Source organism: Ciconia boyciana, chromosome 2 (genome assembly GCF_034638445.1).
Source record: "Ciconia boyciana chromosome 2, ASM3463844v1, whole genome shotgun sequence".
Classification (NCBI taxonomy): Eukaryota; Metazoa; Chordata; class Aves; order Ciconiiformes; family Ciconiidae; genus Ciconia; species Ciconia boyciana.
The window spans coordinates 40,576,914-40,598,826 of record NC_132935.1 but is presented as its reverse complement, the minus strand read 5'-3'; the positions used below and the strand labels follow the sequence as shown (position 1 = coordinate 40,598,826).

The 21,913-nt window shown below is 42.9% G+C and overlaps 1 protein-coding gene across 1 annotated transcript in view; it reads left to right on the top strand.

Moving 5' to 3' along the window:
- Positions 1 to 15,673: 15,673 nt before the first annotated feature.
- NKAIN3 (sodium/potassium transporting ATPase interacting 3) overlaps positions 15,674 to 21,913 on the top strand; it is a 385,022-nt gene continuing 378,782 nt past the window's right edge. The window contains exon 1 of the mRNA XM_072851254.1: positions 15,674 to 16,042. Coding sequence (XP_072707355.1) covers positions 15,989 to 16,042 — 54 coding nt within the window. The 5' untranslated portion in view covers positions 15,674 to 15,988. The remainder of the gene's footprint in view (positions 16,043 to 21,913) is intronic.

Genomic DNA, 21,913 nt, shown 5'->3' with positions numbered 1-21,913 from the left:
AAAACTTTTTTCCTCAGCATCTCTTAAATGGGACACAGACTGCGTGGTCAGGTCAGGTTGTACATCCAGCTGAGGGTGTGCTCCACTGTGGCTGCAGCTACAGGAAGTCTGGTTTCCAGAAAGAACTTTCCTCCCCACCCCACCCCCCCAGTTTTTACCATCAACCACTTTATGTGGTATTATGTGGTATCTAATTTACTTCTTGTGGTTCTTTTCTCCCCATGCTTCTTAGCTGACTATCGTCTCCTACAGAGACCACAAATCCAGCATACTGTTACAAAACAGTTCTCCAAGAGTTAGTTATTAGTTTGAATAGTAGTCCATCGTGCCATCAGATCAGTAAGGTGAAAAGCTTTGGCAGTTAGAAGGCATGGAGACCAAACTCCTGACACATCCTGAAGTGCGTATGGCTGAGAATTTCCCCCCTCCTGCCTTGTATAAATATGGACCATGAAAGGGAACCAAGAAAGGGAACTGACTGATGGGTCTTCCTGGCACACAGTGACTTGAAAGGACTAGAAACTAAATGTCTTTCAGTACAAAGTGATCCTAAGGGAAAAAAAAATCAGAAAGATAATGAGGAAGAGGGAATACAGACACTATGAAATCAAAGCTAAATCGAGTTTACGTTTCACAGCGTGTTTGGGCCTGTATGTAGTGAACTCTTTTTACTTTTTTTGGTTGCTTGATACTTTTTTTGGCAGTATAAAGGAGATGCTCTGATGTGATTTCCAAGGCTGATCTGGACCTGCAGCTGTCATTAGTGAAGCTGGTGGGCCTATCTCATTCTTTTCAGTTGGAATATATTGTGGCAAAATGAATACATTGTGAAACAGGTCATATGTAAGGAAAGAAAGGGTAGGAAAGGGGATGGAGTCAGCCATTTGGACTAGTTGAAGTTTAGCTAATAGCTAGTGTTTTAGCTAGGTTTTGACTAACTGTCATATCTTTCAGATTGCGCTGGTTTTGTAGAAATTCAGTATCCTATATTGCAGCTTCTGTTTCAGAATCTCGAAACGTTTTCCACTATGAAGTTATATGCGCACTGTTATCCTCAATAGTCCTGTCGTGTAGTTTGCTTCATTTCTTTGCACTTCATGGAAACTAATGCAAAATTGGTCTTCCAGCCTCATACAAGAAGTGAGCTTTAAGAAGGGTGAGGACTTAGAGGCGACAGCTCAACTAGGGTCCCCTTGTGCCACCGCAATCGTTAAAATTCAGTGCAAGTGAGAGGAGTCTAAAATGTTCTCATCTGCTCTGCAGTCAAATCTGACTTCAGCTTTCTCAGGCTCGTGGCAGGAAGGCAGCAGAGAAGTGGTTGAGAATTGTTCCTCCTTTCCTCTTAACTGTTCATCACACAGCTGACAACACATTTCCAAGCATGCTGCCTCCTAGTCCTGTGCATATAAAGTTGGGTTGCTGGGATTTCAAACATCCGTAATTATGCACTTAAAATGTATTGTTTCCAGATGGTAATGCAACCAGTTATTTCAAACAATGAAAAATCCAGTGATTTAATTGTTTGTGACAGATGATAGGAAAGCTGAAGGAATAGAAACATGTAAAAAAGAATGCTATATAAGGCCATTGGTTAATTTTAAATATAAAGATTTTTGGTAGAAATGTGCATCCATAGCCTTAAAAAAGCCTTCCCTGCAAATATGGATTTGAGGAAATCAAGAGGTAAAAGTTTGGAATAATTTCAAACACTTCTCACGTGCACAGATATGACTAAAAGTTGTATGAACAAAGGAAACTGCACATTTTTCTTCTTGAGTGCAGAATTTGGTTCTAAGGCTGGAACAGAGGATGAGCAGATTTTTTTCAGTTTCATTGTTCCCTGCAGCATGTTGATTACAGCAAGAGCACCTTGAACTTTCTGTGTATTTCATGAACTCAGAATCACCATCAGTATGAGCAAACACATACAGAACACATCTCTCCATTAGTTCTTGTCAGTAAATTCTTTTGGCCAAATGTGGCAGTTTAATAATACGATTTTACAAGTGTAAAGAATGCTGCTCAGCTTTATGCATCAGTAACACACTGCATCCTTATGATCTACAGGTCACAGTGTTTAGCTGCCTCCAAGAAATATCCTCTTAACATCATGCAATGGTAATTAATAAGGTCATCCTGCATTATGAATTCTCACTTTTCCTTAGTGCTGGTCACCTGCAGAAGCAGTGAGAACGGTTCACCAGTCTCAAGCCTTCACCCTGTTTTCCCCTCTCCTGAAAACACAGTGGTGTGAGCAGGCTACAGGTTGGTGCACCGTCTGGGGAGTCCCTTGGTGAACCCCCCTGCAGCCCTGTGACCCTTCCCTCACGTCACCACAGCAGCGTTACTCTCATCAATGCAGTGGGCTTCCTGCAAGGGCACTGGCTCGGGTGAACACATATCTCATCCCATCACTGACCACACAAGGAACAGTCAATCATGCAGTTCCTGTACTCTTGACGGAAAAGGCATCTGTCACATAATGGGGGTGACTTTTTGATCATGTGAAAGACACTTCATGGAAAAAGATGGGGTAATTATGTGCTTTAAATGTCTCTGTAACAAGCTATGTGCCTTCTCCACCCCAGAGAGCCCTAGGAAGTGAACTTTCTATGCACTGTCACATTATCTGGTAGCTATCAAGTGTTTTGTATATTCCAAATCACAAGCAATTTCTCATTTCCATCAAATACACGTTTTAAGCTACCACTTAGTGTTCCAGTATACATAAACAATAAAGAGAACAATTTTCTTTTACTGAAAAGTACTTACTTTTCTTAGTTTTCTTTGTTAGTGGGCATATTTGTGAAACAAGAAAAGTCATGGAGCCAACCAGCACACAGCTCGCTCGGAGCAGAAGCAGTCTGGAGGTGTACACATCCACTCCTATTCTTTTGTTATGGGAATTTCAAATGAGATACACAGACTCAGGATTGTACCAACAAATAAGGGTCCCTGGGACAGTTAAGAGAACCACAGGTCAGGGATGATCTGACTACGCTCCCTTTCCAGGCAGAGAACTACCAGCTGCCAGGAGAGCAGTGGCATAAGACACACTATGCCAGTTCTCTGCATTACTTGGCTACCCCAGCTTAGAGCTGCTTTGTGTCGGCAGCACAGTGCTAACCAGCTGCAGCACAAATCTGGATTTGGTCTCCCCATCTCTTCACAAAAGCTGCACTACTGATTGCACCACTATTGGCTTTTAAACTGTCTGTTTACTACTTGAGACCTCATTACCAGTGAACGCTCCAGCCACTGTAACAGTGCGGTTTTTGATTGCCTTGTCCAAGCCTCCCACTCAGTGTAGCTTCATCTGCTTTGGTTCTGTTAGCATAAGCAGAAATAACCTAACACAGTCGGGATGGTATGCTTTAACATTGCAATTCGGCAGTATAGCATTGCTGCCAAAAAGAACAGCCCTGCCCTTTCCCTGTTCCCGAATGCTTGTTCTTGTCCCTGTGTTGCTCCCTGCCTGCTGCCAGTATAAGTATCTGCATCGACAAGCAATGAACTAAATGGGAGAATGGGTCCACTTCAAAGTTAACTTGAAAGAAAAAATAGTAATGATTAATTTTAATCCAGATTAATTCAAACTGTTTTGCTGTTCAGCAATGAGAATGCCTTTGTCAGCCTAAAGAAGAGGGCAACTGGGAGGGCAGCAGTTTGTATTTAGAGGTAGATGAAGGGCAAGGCTGCTATTCTTGGCTTACACTTTTCATAGAGATATGGTATAAATGTGATCCTGTTCTCAAATGCCTTTAAAATGACACTATTACTCTGTTCTTATTGCTCCTTATCTCTCAGTCCTCACTTGAGGTCTTTTTAAAAGCATTCATTAACGAGTTTTTCTTGGCCCTTGTCATCCAAAGTGTAACCTGGAGTATGAAGCTCTATTCTTCCTGGTTTGATCATATTGATGTTCAACAACTGAAACATGTTTATTGATAATACATAACACAGAAAACATACTTTGCATGGGACTGTCTTTTCAGAGGAATAAACATACTGTAAGCTCCTTTTACATAGGAACATAACATCTTTTGCACGTGCAGGGATACTGGTTTCCTGGTAAGCGCCTACTTAACCAAAGAGCAAGGACCACGCCTTTCTTTTTGGCTCCTAGTCAAAAAGAGCATGGTATTGCTGGAATCAGGAAGAATGTGGATGTGCAGACATGAAACAAAGCTGCACAATTCTACCGCCCAGATTTTAGGTACTTTGCTTCAAAACCTATTCCAAAATAAAGACTAATGAGCATAGTCCCTCACCCAGAGGAGCAGAACTTGTTGAATGAAAAGATGCCATCTTTTACACAGCTGCTTCTCTCTCACCACTTTCTTAATAATTCTTCTTTTTCTGCCAGAAAAGAGCTGATCAAACCTGGTAACATGTTTACATAACAGCAAACATTTCATCTTAAATTATAGATTTATTTCAGATTTCAATATTTACTTTAACATTTGAACTACAAGAGTTCCCTCACAGCCAAAAAACAGTGGAGCTGCACGTGATGAGTCCCTCTGTGTCCCCAGCCTGGCTCATATTACCTTTCTGTTCCTTGGGGCTAACAAAACCCTTCACAGCCATGAAGAATGAACCGCAGGTAGGTCAAATTCATATCCAGAAGTTCACTGCAGTTTCATTATGATATTGTTGAGTTCCATGTTCCTGCTGAAAAGATGACATTTTCTGTTGAATAGTGACATTTGAAAATATAAAACTAACATATTACATTTCTTCTGAAATATTTGATTCAGCAAACAAGTGATAGATACAGATACTTCTGGTTTCATTGGCTTTTGCAGAAACCTTATACAAATTGTTATTCGCTCCCATGTTTTAACCCCTTTTTTTTCTTTACATAGGCAAGTGGATAAAAAAGCAGAAGTATGAGCTGTTTAAGACAACAGCTGAAAAACTTTTCTGAAGTTTAGTTTTTTATGTTTACCATGGAAATACTTAGACATTAATTAAGAGCCAAGCAGGGTTAGGGGAACACAGTCTCTGCCTTGACCTTTTATATGAATATATCAAGACATATCAGAAAACTTTCTTAAGGATAAATAGCAGACTCTGATACTAGACATGCAATTGCAAACATGGCCCTCATTTCAGATTACCAGTTTTAAAACATTATATGAAAATCCACCACAAAAGGCAATCTCGGACAAAAGCACTTAAACATTTTAACATCTATAGCAATCACTGCATCCCATATACAGCTTTGTTAACTATGGTATTAAAAATGAACTGGGACTCCAGTTAACAGTCACAGCATTGTAAATTTGTTGTGGTGCATTAGAGAATCTGGCCCAGCGTGTGTCACAGTTGTTTAATTCATCTGAGGTTGGCAGGGTTTCTTTTTTACTTAAATGTATTCACACCCATGCAAGCTGTCAAATTGGCATTACACTTAAGGGCTTAGACTGAGCTGCAGCTGCAGCAGCGATGGGGGCGGGGAGAGGGGGGGCTTGCACCACTCCCTCTCCTGCTGCCCGGGACTAAAAAGGATGCCCCCTTAGCTGTTGGCCTGGTCCTGTTTTCCCTGAGTGCTGATTGAAGGTCCTGACCTGGCTTTTGTCTGGACTTTACGTTTCACGTAATCTTAAATGACTTAGGGATACCATTTTCATTTAGCAATGGGTAAAAATCAGGTATTGAAGAGAATATCCTTGCAGCTTTAAATGACCAAGATATCATCTATCATCACAGCCCTATTCGTCTGCTTCTAGAGCAAACTCTCTTCATTAGAGCTGGGAAAAGTATTTGCAATAAAGCATTTATTCAAATAATTTAGCCTTTTATTTTTTGCTTTTTTCCTATTGAAATTTATCTGCAAACAGTCTGATTTTTATGTGCTGGCCTATTATTCAGAGTTATTCAGTGAGTTCTTTATGCAGCTGTATTAGAGTTTATGCACTGCTCCTGAATTGCTCACTCTGGCCATTTTTCTCAAGTATAAGCCAGTCATAATTTGCTATTTGTTCAGGGGAACATTCAGATAAGTTTCCTAATGTTGCTTTCATTTTCTTCCGAGCATCCTGGATGACTGCCTAACTTGGGGCAGGATCTGTTGCTTAGAGGCATCCATGCTGTCCAGAGTCTTCATAAAAGTATCCCTGGTGACACAATGCCTTTCTGTCTCTGACACGCCTCCTTCCCTTCACTCCTCACACTGTCTTTGTGTTAGAATTTTTGATGGCTTTCTATAATTCAAAGGCACTTCCTGGTATCCTATAGGGCCATAGAATCATGGAATGGTTTGGGTGGGAAGGGACATTAAAGATCATCTAGTTCCAACCCACCTGCCATGGGCAGGGACACCTTCCACTAGACCAGGTTGCTCAAAGCCCCATCCAACCTGACCTTGAGCACTTCCAGGGAGGGGGCATCTACCACTTGTCTGGGCAACCTGTTCCAGTGCCTCACCACCCTCATAGTGAAGAATTTCTTCCTTATATCTAATGTAAATATAACCTCTTTCAGTTTAAAGCCATTAGCCCTTGTCCCATCACTCCGTGCCCTTGTAAAAAGTCCCTCTCCAGCCTTTCTGTAGGCCCCCTTCAGGTACCAGAAGGCTGCTATAAGGTTTCCCCGGAGCCTTCTCTTCTCCAGGCTGAACAACCCCAACTCTCAGCCCGTCTTCATAGGAGAGGTGTTCCAGCCCCCTGATCATCTTCATGGCCCTCCTCTGGACTCAATCAAACAGGTCCATGTCCTTCTTATGTTGGGGACCCCAGAGCTGAACACAGTACTCCAGGCAGGGTCTCACGAGAGCAGAGTAGAAGGAGAGAATCACATCCCTCAACTTGCTGGTCACGCTTCTTTTGATGCAGCCTAGGATACTGTTGGCTTTCTGGGCTGCAAAAACACATTTCTGGGTCATGTTGAGCTTCTCATCAACCAACACCCCCAAGTCCTTCTCCTCAGGGCTGCTCTCAATCCATTCTCTGCCCAGCCTGTATTTATGCTTGGGATTGCCCCGAACCATGTGCAGGACCTTGCACTTGACCTTGTTGAATTTCATGAGGCTCGCATGGGCCCACCTCTCTAGCCTGTCAAGGTCCCTCTGGATGCTATCCCTTCCCTCCAGAGTGTCAACTGCACCACACAGCTTGGTGTCATCGGCAAACTTGCTGAGGGTGCACTCAATCCCACTGTCCATGTTGCCGAGAAAGTTGTGAAACAGTGCCAGTCCCAAAACCGACCCCTGAGGACACCAGGTCCTGCTATTGCAAGTGTCTATGTGTCATCCACTTCCCTTCATTAATTTGTCAACTCCATCTCAAAATTAATTGGCTTAATTTGTTTCTCCTAATAGCCTTGGGAAAGGTGTTCTAGAATCTCATTCCTTTGTTGGCTGGAGTCCTCCTAATTCCCAGCATAAAGTCATCATCAAAATACTGCCTGCTACATTCGTCTTTGAATCCTGGGACTGAGGGTTTTTTTCTTTAAGAGCCCTTTTAAAGCAAGTACAGAGCTTGATGCGGTAGTGAAAATTTCCAACAACATATTTAACATAGCACTATAACTTTCAGGAATGTCAAATGAATGCAAAACTATATGGCTACATTATCTGTATTAAAATAATTAACTAGTATCCAACTTCTCAGACAGTAATCGTCATCCAAGCTGAACATTCATCAGTACTATCTTCTTGATCAGTATATAGTATGCATGATTATGTTTTAACAGTCAGAGTGTGTGCTACCAGATTCTGGAACTGATTCAGCTTCCATTCAACTGATGTATTACTGTTATCCTTACACATCTAACAGCTCTAATTTGTCGTGGAGAACACTCGATTTATTTTTCTTTATGCAAACTAAGTTTCCTGTGTAATCACTTGACTCCTGGAGTCGGTCTTGTACAACTAACAAATTTTCGCAAACATGATAAAATACTTGGTAACATGCACTGCCAGTATGTATGGACATTGAACAGTGTGCTTACCTACTGGCAATTCAAAGTCTACAACAGAATTAGTAGGTTACAGAGTGATATCTACCATGTGTAGGAAATTGATAGAGAAAACAAAGAAGGAGTGTATTTACCTCACTATGTGTGGATCGTTATCATGCAAACTCATAAACTCTGAACTGTCTGTGAAGAATTGTTAAAATCTCTAAAAATAATGTCATGGGCTGGTGTTAGACAAACAGTGAGTCTGAAGAAGAGGTTCACTTTGAAGGTTAGAGGGATACTTATGTTGTAGACTTTAGGTTACTACAAGCATCAAATTTCAATACAATTTAGAGAACCAAGGTTAGGAGCCTAAGTTACCAACATTGGAAGCGGTAGAAATCTTGATAGGAAAAAGTCTCTTCAGTTGTTTAATAGACTAGAGCAGAGAGTGCCTCTCACCTTCTTCCTTTCCCCCAGCTCCTAGAGAAGGATCATTTCAATGTTATCAAGGTTTACTCACCCCACAGGTAATCCAGTAAGTATAACAAAGGAGACCCTGTCTGTAAATTCCATGTAAGTACATATATGACAGTGGAATACTGTCATTTTACTATTAATTCAGATAGTCAGAGGCTAAATTATGTTCCAATGAACTCAGCTATGGAAATTGAAAACTGAAAATGTATTTATTTCAGAGCGACACATAATTATATACTTCTAGTTTGCCCTGTCTATTCTAAATTACTTTATGCAAATCTCATTTTCAAGGATTATGTATAGAGTAAAATTAGATGAGCCCTTAAATAGCTAATATAATATAATTGTGGAATTATTGTGTGTGTGCATAGCGTGCACATAAGATCCAGATGTTAATTAGTAAATCAGGTTGATTTAGCAAACAGAAATTTGTTCTGATGAAAAACTGAAAGGAGAGACAATTACTTCCTAGAAAGTTATTGTTTGTACTATGAGCTCACTGAAAGGAAAACATTAACATGGCAAAAAATACTTTTATAAAAAAAGAAAACACCAATTAAGTCATATAAGTAGGAAATCATTGCTCCCAGAATCTAGTCTGATGGCTTTGTACAAAAAGATGAGATGTTTACCATGCGTATGGATTCTGTAATGGTAAGGCAGCTTTATGTAGTCAAATCTTCCACTTGCATATGTCACTGCATTTCACCTGCCAGTAATGGAGTTAGGGTAGTTTGCATCAGATGCAGATCTAGTTCGTTAACCCTTCTTTTGAGGGATACAGCTGGCTCCAGAGGGTTAAAAATTCAGTCAGACAGTTAACAGTTTCCCTGAACCAAAATTCCCTTAGTGCATCTCCTTGGATGGATGCTGTTCGTAGGCTTTATCCACATGGCAACCTTGCACTCTGTGGAAAAAAAAAAACTTGAGTTAAAATATTTCAGCTTTGTAGACATAACAAAAGAAGGTTTTTTAAACTACAAATATAATAACTGTAATTTAGGTAAATTTTGTTATTTGGCATCAAGCGGACCAGTCAGTTTTGCCTTTCTTATGAAAAGCTGACATTTAATGCCTGAAAATAGCTGGAAAATGAGTGTGAATTACTCAGAGAAAAATATTGCCTCTACTAAAGCTGACAACAGAAACTTTAAAACAATTGTGTGGAACAACCTGTCATCTCAGCCTACAAGCCCTATTCAGGCCTTAGCAATGTGTTCATTGCTTCCCAAACTCCCATTGATTTCAGTGGGAGTTCTGAATGTATCCAGAGCAGGAGGTACTGCCCACATTTCCTATGGTGGCAAAACCTGTGCTGTGACCTGTGATGGTTTATCACTGATCCCCAGATCCAAAATCTCATTCACCAGGTCACAAAAGCTGAGCAGAGCATGAGTGCAGCAAGTGTCACAAGAACATTTCAGACCATCCTAGCATCTAAAACCCTTTGGTTGTGAATAACACAGCTGGTATCAGCGCCATTTTTTAAAAACCTAACACAAGAGCCTCAGCAAGCAAAGCAATCCATTCTGTACTCCATTTCAGATTATATAAATTCAGCTTCGCATTTTGAAGGACTTTTCTATATAAACATGTACATGGTGAGAGAGCTGAAACATTTTTAAACAATGATGAATGGATCATTGAAAATGTTTGTCATCATACATCTGCAGCTGGACACCCGATAAGCTGTTCATGGTTTCAGTGGGAAAAAAATGCATGTTCTCCTTTGCGTTTATTCTCATCAGGGAAATGTCAGTAAAAATACTCTCAGTGCATCTGCATCCATCTAAAGAAATGCTTCACCAAAAAGTATCTTTTATTACCAAGAAATATTCTGAGGATAGAAAAAGCTTGGTTCATTGTGTAAACACCTTTTATCCACCTTTCAATGGTTGTTTACAACCAGCTTTGTTGTAAACGTCATTCTTGTAAACTCCACTGTACCTCCACTCAAGTCCTTCCATATTAAAATTGAGGACTGTAGCAATGTTTATTTACACTGAATGGTTCCAAATGAATCACTTACTGACCTGCAAACAAGACGAAAGCCTTATTACTTCTCAGCTTTTTGTTCCTGTAGTTAATATGAGAGACAGTTGCAAAGATCTTGTGCTTTATTCTAGTCTGGCTGTTCCTGGCTATAGGAACATGGTAGCATGCATTATACAAAAAAAAAACCCAGCCCAACAAAACCAAAACAACAACAACAACAAAACCCCAAAACAACAACAACAACAACAAAACCCAGAAAAGGAGAGACAGAGACAGAAATAGCAAACCCAAGGCTGAGCTGGAGTCTACTGCTGACAAACCAGAATGAGTTACAGGGAGTCGGTCTGTGTACTTAAAGCACTCATGTTTTCAAAACTGCTTTCATATTGTCAGGGCCCCGAGGGCACCACCAGCCCTGCCTGTCCCTGCCCACGGCCCAGGACCCCATTCCAGCCCCCCAAGGGCCATCAGTCCCTGCCCCAGCGACACCGCAGCAAGGCTGCTCTCAAGGTCCCCACGGCCGTGCCCTGCCATCCGCCTGCCCATGGGCTGACGTCCTTTCCTGGCATCGACCTGTCCCCGTCCCCATGGACCTGCCCGGCCATCGCAGGGCTGTGCCTGACCCTGGTTCCCACATTGGGCCTGATATTTAAAACACTATTTTTAAACCAAAAAACATAATTCACAATGAACATACATTTCTATTCCATAAAGTACTTACATTTTAATGAAGAATACAGTTTCCTAGCAGCAGGTGTTAACATTGAAATGAAAAATTAGATCATTATATTGTGTATCTGCCTTCAGAAGGATAAATTGAAAATAGGATTTACTAAAAACACTTATAATATCTTGAAACCCTCATTTGTCTTTAAAGGTATATTAAATTTCATGGGGTTTCTAGTTTGCTTGAGGTATTTCAAGACTGCTTGGGGAATACACAGTGGAATGTTTTTCTAAGCTATTACAACCTGTATGTCTGCCTAAAGTGTGACCTGTTGATAGCTATATGGAGGTGTATTTTGATCCCTGTATCCTCTCTCATTCTGGGAAAGCTTAAAAAGTAATTAAAAAGCTTCGGATTCCCAGTCTTTCTGCATTAAATGCCAAACGTAAAGGTGAAATCTGAGGCCACGGGAATCTGTTCTTAAGCTCCGATTCTGCAGACCCTGAATGTACTTACCTAATCTCTGCACAATATCTAGGGCTACGCTCAGTGTTTAAAATTAAGTAAATATACAAATCTTTCCAGGATTAGGGTTATCCTCTGACACTCTTACTCATTTTTATCAGTAATTTCCTCTGAATAATATTCATGAGCAAAGATGGCAAAGTCAGGCTATGAAGGAAGCGTTTCTTTCTATAGTCTGTGGTTATTGCTGTAGTCCAATGGGTGCTGTTAACAAAACGCACCCCCTTAAGCCCAGGTCAGTGACCAGATGAGTTTGATGCAGGTTGAGGAAAACTCCAGCACAGGCAGACAAGTAAATGGCTTATTAGATGAACAGCATACACTGTTAAAGAGCTACAAAGACAGTCAAATATTATTAATTTAATTTTGTCCTCTTGATATGAGATCTTTTACTGATGGTTTTAGTTCTTAAAATCTAAAATTTTCATATCTTTGATTCTGAAGAATACAACCTACCAAGGAATAAACCTATAGGAAATAGAAGTCTCTCCTACATAGTTGTAATATCTCTTACAGGTATTTGTGATGCTTTTTTTCTATAAACGTGAACCACCTTGTTTTTCTGCTTTGAATTCAGTGAGATTAAAAGCACAGGCTCTGATGGCCTACAATTATGGCTTCAGCGTAAGGAATCATACAATTATGTCAGGGTATGGCCATGTCTACGTGAACGTATCACAAAGCTTTTGAGTACATGCTTTGTTTTCAAGCACACTAAATTTGCATCCATACAGCACATCTTGTTAGGCATTAAGCTAGTCCACAGGGCTTTTTAGTGCTTACACCATTTTTTTACCTACTTGGCATGCACAGTGCTATATTAGGGCTGTCTTCATTATGAAGCTGGAAATGAGTTTCTATGGTTATTTGACTATCAGCTTCTCTACCCATGAATTGGGTAGAGAAATCTATAGAATACAGCCCTTCCTCTTTGCTTTGTACATTGTATTATTCTTATATTGCATTCTCTGATATGTTCTAGGAATCCTATGCCTTCTCATAGTCATCCTTCATTTTTAACCTCCTCCTGGCCCAGGTTCTCTCTCCTGTATCTCTCCTATGCCCAGTGCGTTCAGCTGTAGGGCAATTACATCCTAATAGCTTAGTTCCTTGTGCTCCTGTGGAAGTCATGTTCTGCAGCACTCTCTTTCTAATTAACATATTTTTACTGCTTCCCTGACCAGGTAACAGGTTTTTGTTTATGGAACCTTATACTCAGGAATAAATCTGCTTTACGCAACTTTCCGTTTCATTTTGGGATCAGTTTTGGCTAGCTAAGGGACAGAAATGGCAAGATACTTCAGGAACATGAGAAAGCCAACAGCAAAATGTTAGAGATTTGTAGAGCTCTATGAAGCTCAGTGAAGATGGGAATTTCCATCATTTATAAGGATAGGGAAGGATGCAAGTGGTTTGCTAATGGGTTTGGTTTTTTTGCTTTTTAGATATCACTTCTGAGACTTACTTTTACATACTCTGAAAGTTATCAGCTCTGGAATTCAAGTTCACTAACACACAAATTAGAAATTATGAAGATGGGTGAGTTAAACTGTCAATACAGAAATAACCACTATTAGGTTTCTCTTTTTTCTGTGTTTTTTTTTGTTTGGTTGGTTGTTGTTGGTTTTGTTGGGTTTTTTTTTAAGGAATTTTCTGCCTCTTTTAGTCTGGAAGATGGCTTGAACACAGTTTGTCTCTGAAACAGCAATACCCACTTGGTTCTGCAGGTTACTGAAACAATAGCTTGGACACGTGAAAAGTGCCTTGTCTATCTTATTCCAGGTCTTCATTCAGTTCTGCCTTAACAAAGAACATGGGTTATTGTCAGCTACTATCCTAGTACTGGAAGGTATCTGCTTTCTTGCCAGAAGGAAAGGTAAAGATTTAGCTCCTTCTAGAAGAGCACTACCTCTAGGGAGAAACAGAGGGGGAAATGTTATGGACCTCATCCCACTGATGTACAAGCAGGGGCTGAATATGGTGAGTACAAGTAAAACCTCTTCAGCACTAGCTCTGGTCATTTCGTTTATTGGGTTCCTTACCTACCCTGCAATTCTTATTATTAATGTCTGTATTATTGGGTTTAACTAAAAAGATCTGGTAGTGTATTAAATACTTCAGTGAAGTATGGAGAGCTGATGCCTGCTCTACGTCCTCTGTATAGAAAACCAATTATCCATAAAATTTACCAGTTCAGGATGGCACAATGTATTTTGGCAACTATCACCTTTTCAATTTACTTCCATATCTTCAAGTATTCATCCTTCAAAATATATATGTTCTCAGAGCATGTAACTTCAGTAAAGTTTAGCCCCAGGTAGAATTCTATCTTAAAAGCCATACACAGAAATATCAATCTCAGGCTGTTTTATTGAAGTTTTGTATATTGTGCAATGTGGGTTATATTTTGCACTCCTCACATACATACCTAGTCAAATACATATCCTGGATGAGCAGAATCTGGTTCTTACTTGTCTTTCTTTTGTTCCTTTGGTTTGGTATATAAAACTATCTCAATGCTTTTGTACTTAAAAGGGAAGTGGTACAAAAAAGCACCTTTCCAAATATAATCTGACACAATAGTATTTTGCAGTAGTTCTGTAATTATTTGACTATTGTCACTACCATTTAATGCATAAATTAAAAGTTGTATGTAGGGTGGGCATACAATACTGTGTATTTCATAGAGAGATTAATCAGATATCTTGCTAAAATGCCTTGCAGAAGGTAGTTTTTTTTCTCAGGGCAAGCTTCAGTGTTCTTTGGCAGAAGTCTGCGTATCGTGGAACAGCAGCTGGTAACAGGCTGTAGGAAAGCACTGTCTGGTGAGTGGAACATGCCTTAACGCCTGTAAAAAATAATCTGATTTATCCATACTTTGTTGGAGAGAGAAACCAAAAAGGTAGTTAACACTTCATCATTATGTAAAAATATTTTTAAGAGACAGTGTGCATATTTGTATCTATTATTCCTCCCCCAAACATTACTTGTCTACGACCAAAGCGCATGTATAGATGTAGGGACCACAGTATCTCCACCGATTCTTTCTCTCAGCTGCCCACGGAGAGGCTCCTGGAAAGCAGTGGTTATTCATCCGTCTCCTTGCACGCAGGAATTCTTTGCAACTCTCGGAGCCCATTTACCCTTGCCAAGAGAGATTATTGCCGGGGCCGAGCCCCTCTCCCCGGAGGCCCTTCCAGTTCACACCCGCGGGGGACAGCAGGAGCCGGCGGGCTCTCTTGGCACAATGGCGTTGCCAGGCAGGGAAGCCCCCTCCCCCAGCACCGCCTGTCAGCGGCCGAGCAGGGGATCAAACAGCCCGAGCGCCAGCCTCGGACACCCAGGCCCCTCGCTCGCCCTGCCCGCGCTCCGGAGCCGCGCAGGGGGGAGAGGGAGGGAAACGGGCTCCCTGAGGTACCTCCTGTCACCCGCCTGCCACCCGCTCCGGGAGCGGGCACCCAGCCTCTGCCCGAGGGACTCCTTGACGAACAGGGGCCTGGCTGCCTCCGCCGCCGCCTCCCGCCCACCCTGGGACCCCCCCCCCCGCCCCCGGCACAGCGCAGGCCGCGAACAATGGCCCGCCGCCCGCCCCCGGGCTTCCCCGGCCGCCGCACGGGCGGGCTGCTCCGGGGCTGGCCCCGCCCCGCCCCGCCGCTCGGCGGCCGTCCCTCCCCCGCCCTCCCCGCCTCGGCCGCCCAAGTCCCTCGAACTTTCCCCGGGCGCTCGCAACAAGCGGCCCGCGCCGGGCTGCCTCGGCCGCCGCTGTCCGCACGGCTCCCTGCCCCTCCCGCCGAGTCCGCCTCAAGCACCGCCTGCCCTCGGAGCCTCCAAAATCCCCGCAAACTGCCCACCCAGGGACCTCCGCGCCCCTTTCCCCGGCACGGCGCCCCGAGGACAGCGCGCCGCCGCCCCCGCTCCTCTCCCCTTCGCACCTTCCGCAGCCCCCCGCTCGCCCGCCCTCAGCCGCCCCCGGCCTCCGCCCTCCCTCGCACGCCCACCCGCGGTACCCCTCCACCCCACCCGCCAGCCCCCGCCTCCCCGCCCGCGTTCCCTCTGCCCACCCCGCCCCCGTCCGCACACGCCCACCCCGTCCCCTGCCCCTTCCCCAGAGCCAGACCCGCGCCGCGCCGGGCAGAGCCCCCCGCTGCCGCCGCCACCGCCGCCGCCCCCGCCGCCGCCGCCGGCTCCTCTCCCGGGGCCGCGCTGACCTCCGCGCGCTCCTTCCCGCCGCCGAGGAGAAACCCCCTCACAAAGGAGGGGGAGCGGCGAAAGGCGGGGGACACACACGCGCCCGGCCGCTCCGTCCGGATGCGGTGAGCCCCCCGCTTCGCCTCCGGGGCCGCATCAGCGCGGGAGGGAAGCAGAGGAGAAGCGGCGGCTCTCCGGCGGCGCGGCGCGGCGCGGCCAGCTGCCACCATGGGCTGCTGCACGGGGCGCTGCACGCTGATCTTCCTCTGCTCGCTGCAGCTGGTGAGTGCCTGGCCGCCCGCCCCGGGGCACGCTTCGGCTTCGCGGGGGGCGGGAAGGGATGGGCGCTTTCCCTCTCCGCGGGCACGGCCGCCGGGGTCACGGAGCGGCGCTGACCCGGCCGCGGAGCTGTCCGCGCCGTGTGCGAGGGCAGGCGGCCGGCCCCGCTCCCGCCGACCCGACGGCCCGTCCGCGCCCGCTCCTCGCCCCCAACCCGCGGCCCGTAAGTTTTGCAGTGCGACGCGAGGGGGACGCGGCGTGGGGCGAGAGCAGCCCCGTGGCTGGGGAGGGGAGAGGCGGCGGCCGGGGCGGGTGCCGCGGCGGCTCAGCCCGGGCGGCTGTCAGCGCTCCCTGCCTGAGGGAGAGAGATTCCCGCGCCGGCGGCGCTTCGAGGCGGCCTCGCTCCCCGCTGGTGCCGGGCAGGGGCTTCCCCCGTCTGCTGAAAGTAGACGCTGAGGAGAAGAAAGGGGAGGACGGTGCCCCCGCTCGGCCGGCAGCCAGTGCCCGAGGGGCGGCGGCGGGGCCCGCGGGGCGGGCGGCGGCTCGGGGCTGCCGCGGCGGGGCCCGGGCCGGGCACTGCTGGGCGCTGCCGCCGCGGGCCGGCCAGCTCCCGTGTCGGCGCGGTGGGGAGGGGTGCGGGAAAACCACCGTCATCGCCGCCTCTTTCTTTTTTCTGTTTTTCTTAACCTTTGCAAAAGCGGAATCTGCCGGCCCTCTCCTGTGACTTTTCTTGGGATTCCTTTCCTCTGATTAAATATTCCTCAGCGTGCAACTGAAACAACAGAACGGTGCATCTTCCTCTCTTTGTTTACTGAAGTTGGCATATTTGTTTCAGAGAAAAGAGTTGTCGAGACAAAACACCGCCAAACAATAATAATCCTTCCTCTGGCTCATTAGCCGGATGATAAAATAATGCTCTTCCTTTAACAGTAGTCCCTGGTCCCAAGAGTATTTTGAAAGATTTTTCTCTTTTCTAGTGACTCAGAGACATCATTTTGCCACATGATCTTTCTTAAGATGAGTGCTGTTCCTTGTGTGTGTGTCTGTAAAGAAGAAAAGTGGGATGCATTTAATGTTTTGGGTTTTTTTTTTTCCTAATCCTTTGCTAATCTTTCTAGTTTTCTGTTACAGCACTTTGAAATCGCTTCTGTTTCAGGGGTAATACACTTAAATGCAATATGTACAATTACTTCATTTGAAGATTCTCATTCATGTTCAAGGCTTTATGCCAGATTCTCAGCCTGTGTAAACTGGTGTACCCTCATTGTTTCCAGTGCGAGCCTGGACCTTATTCAGATGTGCTTTAGTGTGATGGAGCTAAGTGGGGTGTAAGTACTTCAATGGCACAACCTTGCCAAAAAGCAGAGGAGACATGCAATTTGTACTTTTAGTGTGAGGAAAGCGTTCTTTATACATTTCTGGCCTTTTTTTTTTGTTTTGCATCAGTTTTGCAGATACTGTCCTATCGACTGCAGCAGCATCACTCCTGATTTACTTCAGTGCATGCGGGAGGGGAAACAAACCCTTTTTCTTCAAATATATCTCTCTGCCAGTTATGAAGGTTATAATAACTGTATTTACTGTTCTGTAGAATTACTTGGAGGCTCTAAAAATTGAAGTAAAGTGTGAATAGCCACCATAATCTGCAGAGAAATGCATATAAAGCCTTTCAGAAAAAGATTTGTATTTTATAAAAGACCTATCAGATGATATAACAACTTTCAAAAATGGCTTTAATGCATAGGTTTTTCTACTGTACTTACCTGTTTTATAATAATGTTCTGCTGTCACATCCACATCGTTCAAGCACCGATGAATGTCTGTACGGCAAAATGCTTTCCTTTTAATTTATTTTCGTTTGAAAATACAAGTCGTGTTTTAGATCCAAGAAGTAATCTAGTAGACATGAACTTAAAGCTCAGGTACTTTCCCTGATCTCATTGGTGGCTGTGTTCAGTTTATGTCTGTAGAAGTTGTCGCCACAGATGGTTTTAGATCTTTTTCTAACATCTCAGAGGTCGTGAGTATAAAGCATGCACAACAAAACTGCATTCCCGGACATTACTGTCATTAAGCGAGATTTATTTTACCTTGCATCCATTTATGGAGGGGTGAAAGAGGTATTACTGACTGTGGACAACATTTAGATTAGATGTTACAAAACCCAAAGCACTTATAGTGCTAATTTGTAGCATTTCAGAAGTACAGATGATTTATACACTTGAGGAAAAACTTTAGAAAAGGAGACAGATGGGCACCTATTTTAAAAAAGGAGGTTGTTCACCTTAGTCATATTCCGGTCATGTCAGAAAAGGGTGTGTGAACAGTTCAGGCTCAACCTTAAGATTAACCTTTAGATACCACCTGAGAAAGAGATATCTTATAAAACAGAGTTGGCAACACCTTTTATAGTATACATGTACTACGTAGATTCTCCTTGGTATAAGATGATGTGAAGTAAAAAAGCCAAATTCCCGGCAACATGTTTGTACCAAAGATTTGGTTCTTGTTCTAAAGAAAGATGCAGTGTTTAGTAGCCTCAAGGCACAGTTTCTCGATTCCTTAAAACTGTTGTCTTCTCTAACTTTTGCCTAGGCTGCATATTTCTATGTTGCTGGGATGAAGAATTACAAAGTGAAGAGCACAGCAGTTATTGCATGACAGTTGATAAAATACCTTTTCTCTAATGATAATACATTAAGTGTATTAACTTCGAGAAGATTTGTTTGTAATTTTCAGTGCTGTTTGTCAGTTGGAGGATTTTGACATAAAAATGACTATAGTACCAGATTTCAGTTATGTTTTGATCCATGAAAATGTTTATTTCTGACTGACAGCTTTTACATTTTATAATAAACACATTTTAACATTGAATTCAGTAATCCCAAGGACAGTCTGTAGTTAGTCTTCTATCATTTAATGATAACCTCATTCTTAAACTATGTGAATCCATATCATTATGTGCAATACAGGATTCTGGAAGTAATCACCGAGACAGGGGGCTAGGTGGCACCAGGTCAGGAAAACCTGTTAGCCGCATGGTTTCCTTGAACCTCTGCAGGTGGATTCTGCTTCTGAAAGCCAACGGAATTTTGCGTAAGGAGAACAATATTGTGCTCCCCCCGCAAAGCTCCCCTCTGTGATCTTTCACTGTTTTGCTCTTCCTGACTGAAGCATTGTCATATGCCATTTCCAAAGTTGTCAAGCTAAGAACTCAGAAGTGTATGTGTATCTTTTTGTGCGTAAATCTGCCTTTAAGACTATTAGGAGCTACGTATACATCAGGAAGATATATCATAAGGATATATGAATCCCTTGGATTACAGCCATAATTCTTACTGGTGCCACTAGAAGTCTCAGATGTTGGCCTTGTCTGCACTAGAAAATTAAAGCAGCTGCCAGAGACAGTGCTTGTGCTAGTGTAGCCACCATGCCATAAAATACTGCAACATGAAAATGTTTGGAAAATAAAACAAATTCAAAAATATTAAATTCTGGAAGGGGTAAATTGACAACGAATTGCAGAGAGATTTAGCTGTGTGAATCCAATTGATGTTAATATGTGTCACACAGTGAAAACCTTCATGCTGCTTTGAAAATGTGTTTCTGAGAAACTAGCATTGCAGGATAATTTTGTTTCAACATTTACAGTAAGTGGAAGTTTTTGGTATGTTGAAATATACAGATATACAAACACAACTCTAAATAACAGAGATCGTGAATGAGATTTTCAAAGCGGTGAAGGGAAGATTAATGGAAAGCGCGTGGCTAAGTCCGCTTCATTGCTTTGACAATCTCTTTTCATGTGTTTATCCTTGGACTTTCCTGCACTGTGTTCATTGTATAGGTCTTGATTTAGAAGTGTATGTTTTATGCAGTATAGTGTAAAATAGGCTGTTCCCTGTTTAACCTGTTACTTTCCAAATAATTTAAGTGTCAGCAGACCACACTGGAAAATGATTCTAGTGGAAACACAGCTTCTGCATATTAATGTTTTGACTAGCGATTGTTTGGGGAGTGCAGTTGGTCATTTTAACAGACTAATTGCTCTCAATAGTCAGAAGATTTATGTTTGTGATTGCCATTAACATTAATTATACTGATGTATGTAAATCCTTACACTTGGAGATGAGACTATATCCATTAGACTGAATGATAACGTCTCATCATTTGTTACTGTACATAGTGGAATTTCAGCAGTTATGTGGGGAAGTGATATATGCCATGCATAGATTTTCATCTCATTTTAAAATGCTTTATAAAGCTGGAAACTCTGACTTATGATTTTGGCTTTCGAAGCTTGTGTGTTAGAACTGACAGATAACAGTTATTCAGCTAACCAGCTCAGGGATTCAAGGGATTTGATAAATTTGAGAAAGTAAAATCTTTGAACCAGTAAATTGCTGCATCTTTTTATGTTGGTAAAAGAATCACTGGCCCGTTGATCTGGAGATGAAGCATCTGTCCACTGATAAAGGAGGAGGAAGTATGAGGGGGTGCCTATTGTGCTAGCAGGGGTGGAGGAGGCTTGCGTTTTTAGCCTCAAACAATGCATTGGTTGCAGGATGTTGCCCTTTCTGTTAAGGCAGCTGACGTGGGAATGGTATTTTGCTCTGATAACTCAGACGACATCCCCAGAACATGTAACCATCGCTGGTGGCTGTGCCTAAGAGGCTGATACGCTTGTTGTGCGGGTGTATAATTGCATTTGACATTAAGATTGGAAGTAATATACTGCATCCAGTAGAACTACTTGAGTTAAATCTTTGCAATCCAAAAAATGCGTGAGACTATGTAATTTTTAGGGTCTCTCTCATTAGGGACAAAAGAGTGACAATGAGCAATAAGTGTTTTTCACTTTGTGTTTTTAGTTTATTTTACAAAATTGTTGGGAGATACCTGCTAGAAAAACACATATTCCCAGTGCATCAGCACTGTAGTGTTTAACCACTCCATGCACCAGAAATTCAGCCTCAGTAGTGAAATCCCCTCCTGCCAAAGCTGCACGTAATACTTCTTTCAGTTCAGTGATCCAAAGTTGGGAATTCAAAACTTGAGGAACCCTGAACTTTCAGAGCTCTCTGAAATTTCTGAACTGGGTGAATTTCTTAAAGAAGCCATGCAGCTCTTGCTTAATTTTAGGCTCCGTTCACCACAGCAGGCTATTTTTCTACAATTCCTTGCTTCTCGATGACTGATGGTCAATTGTCATACAAGCATTTAATAAATATTTTTACAGTGATGAAGTGAGTTAATATTTCAATTATAATAATGGCAATTAATTCACTGAAAATTGGGAATTATATAGCTATCCTTCCTGCCTATAAGATCAGCAAGTTTTGGAAATAATTATTTTAAGAACATTGGAATATGTTGCTGTTCTGCTTCTGTTTCAAGATCTGCTACATTCTGCCAAGACACAATTCTTGCGACTAGGAAACAAAGATTGCATTTTTGGAAATCATTGAAATTCAGAAGGATAGTATTGTTGGATCCAAATGGAACTTGGGTAGGACTTGCAGAACCTGAACACACAATAGGTTTATGTTTAGAGATGATATGGAATCGACTGTACTTGCAGTTGATTAGGTGGTGTTTAAATCTTGCTGATTTTGTGAGGTTTGGATCTGAAATAAAAACTTGTAAGACTAGGTAATCTTAGGTCATGTTTTCAATCTGTATGTATCTTACATGTATCTTATAGGTATAAAGTAGATCCTTTTAGTTTTGGGCCCAATCTGTTAAGTTGACAAATAAGTAATAAAATCACAATTCTTTAATTTTTCTGGTAAAAGTGTTGCATTTTGGCTCCTCTATGATATCCAAATTACTTTTCCACATAAATAAAGGAATTTAATTGATTAGGCGAGCAAA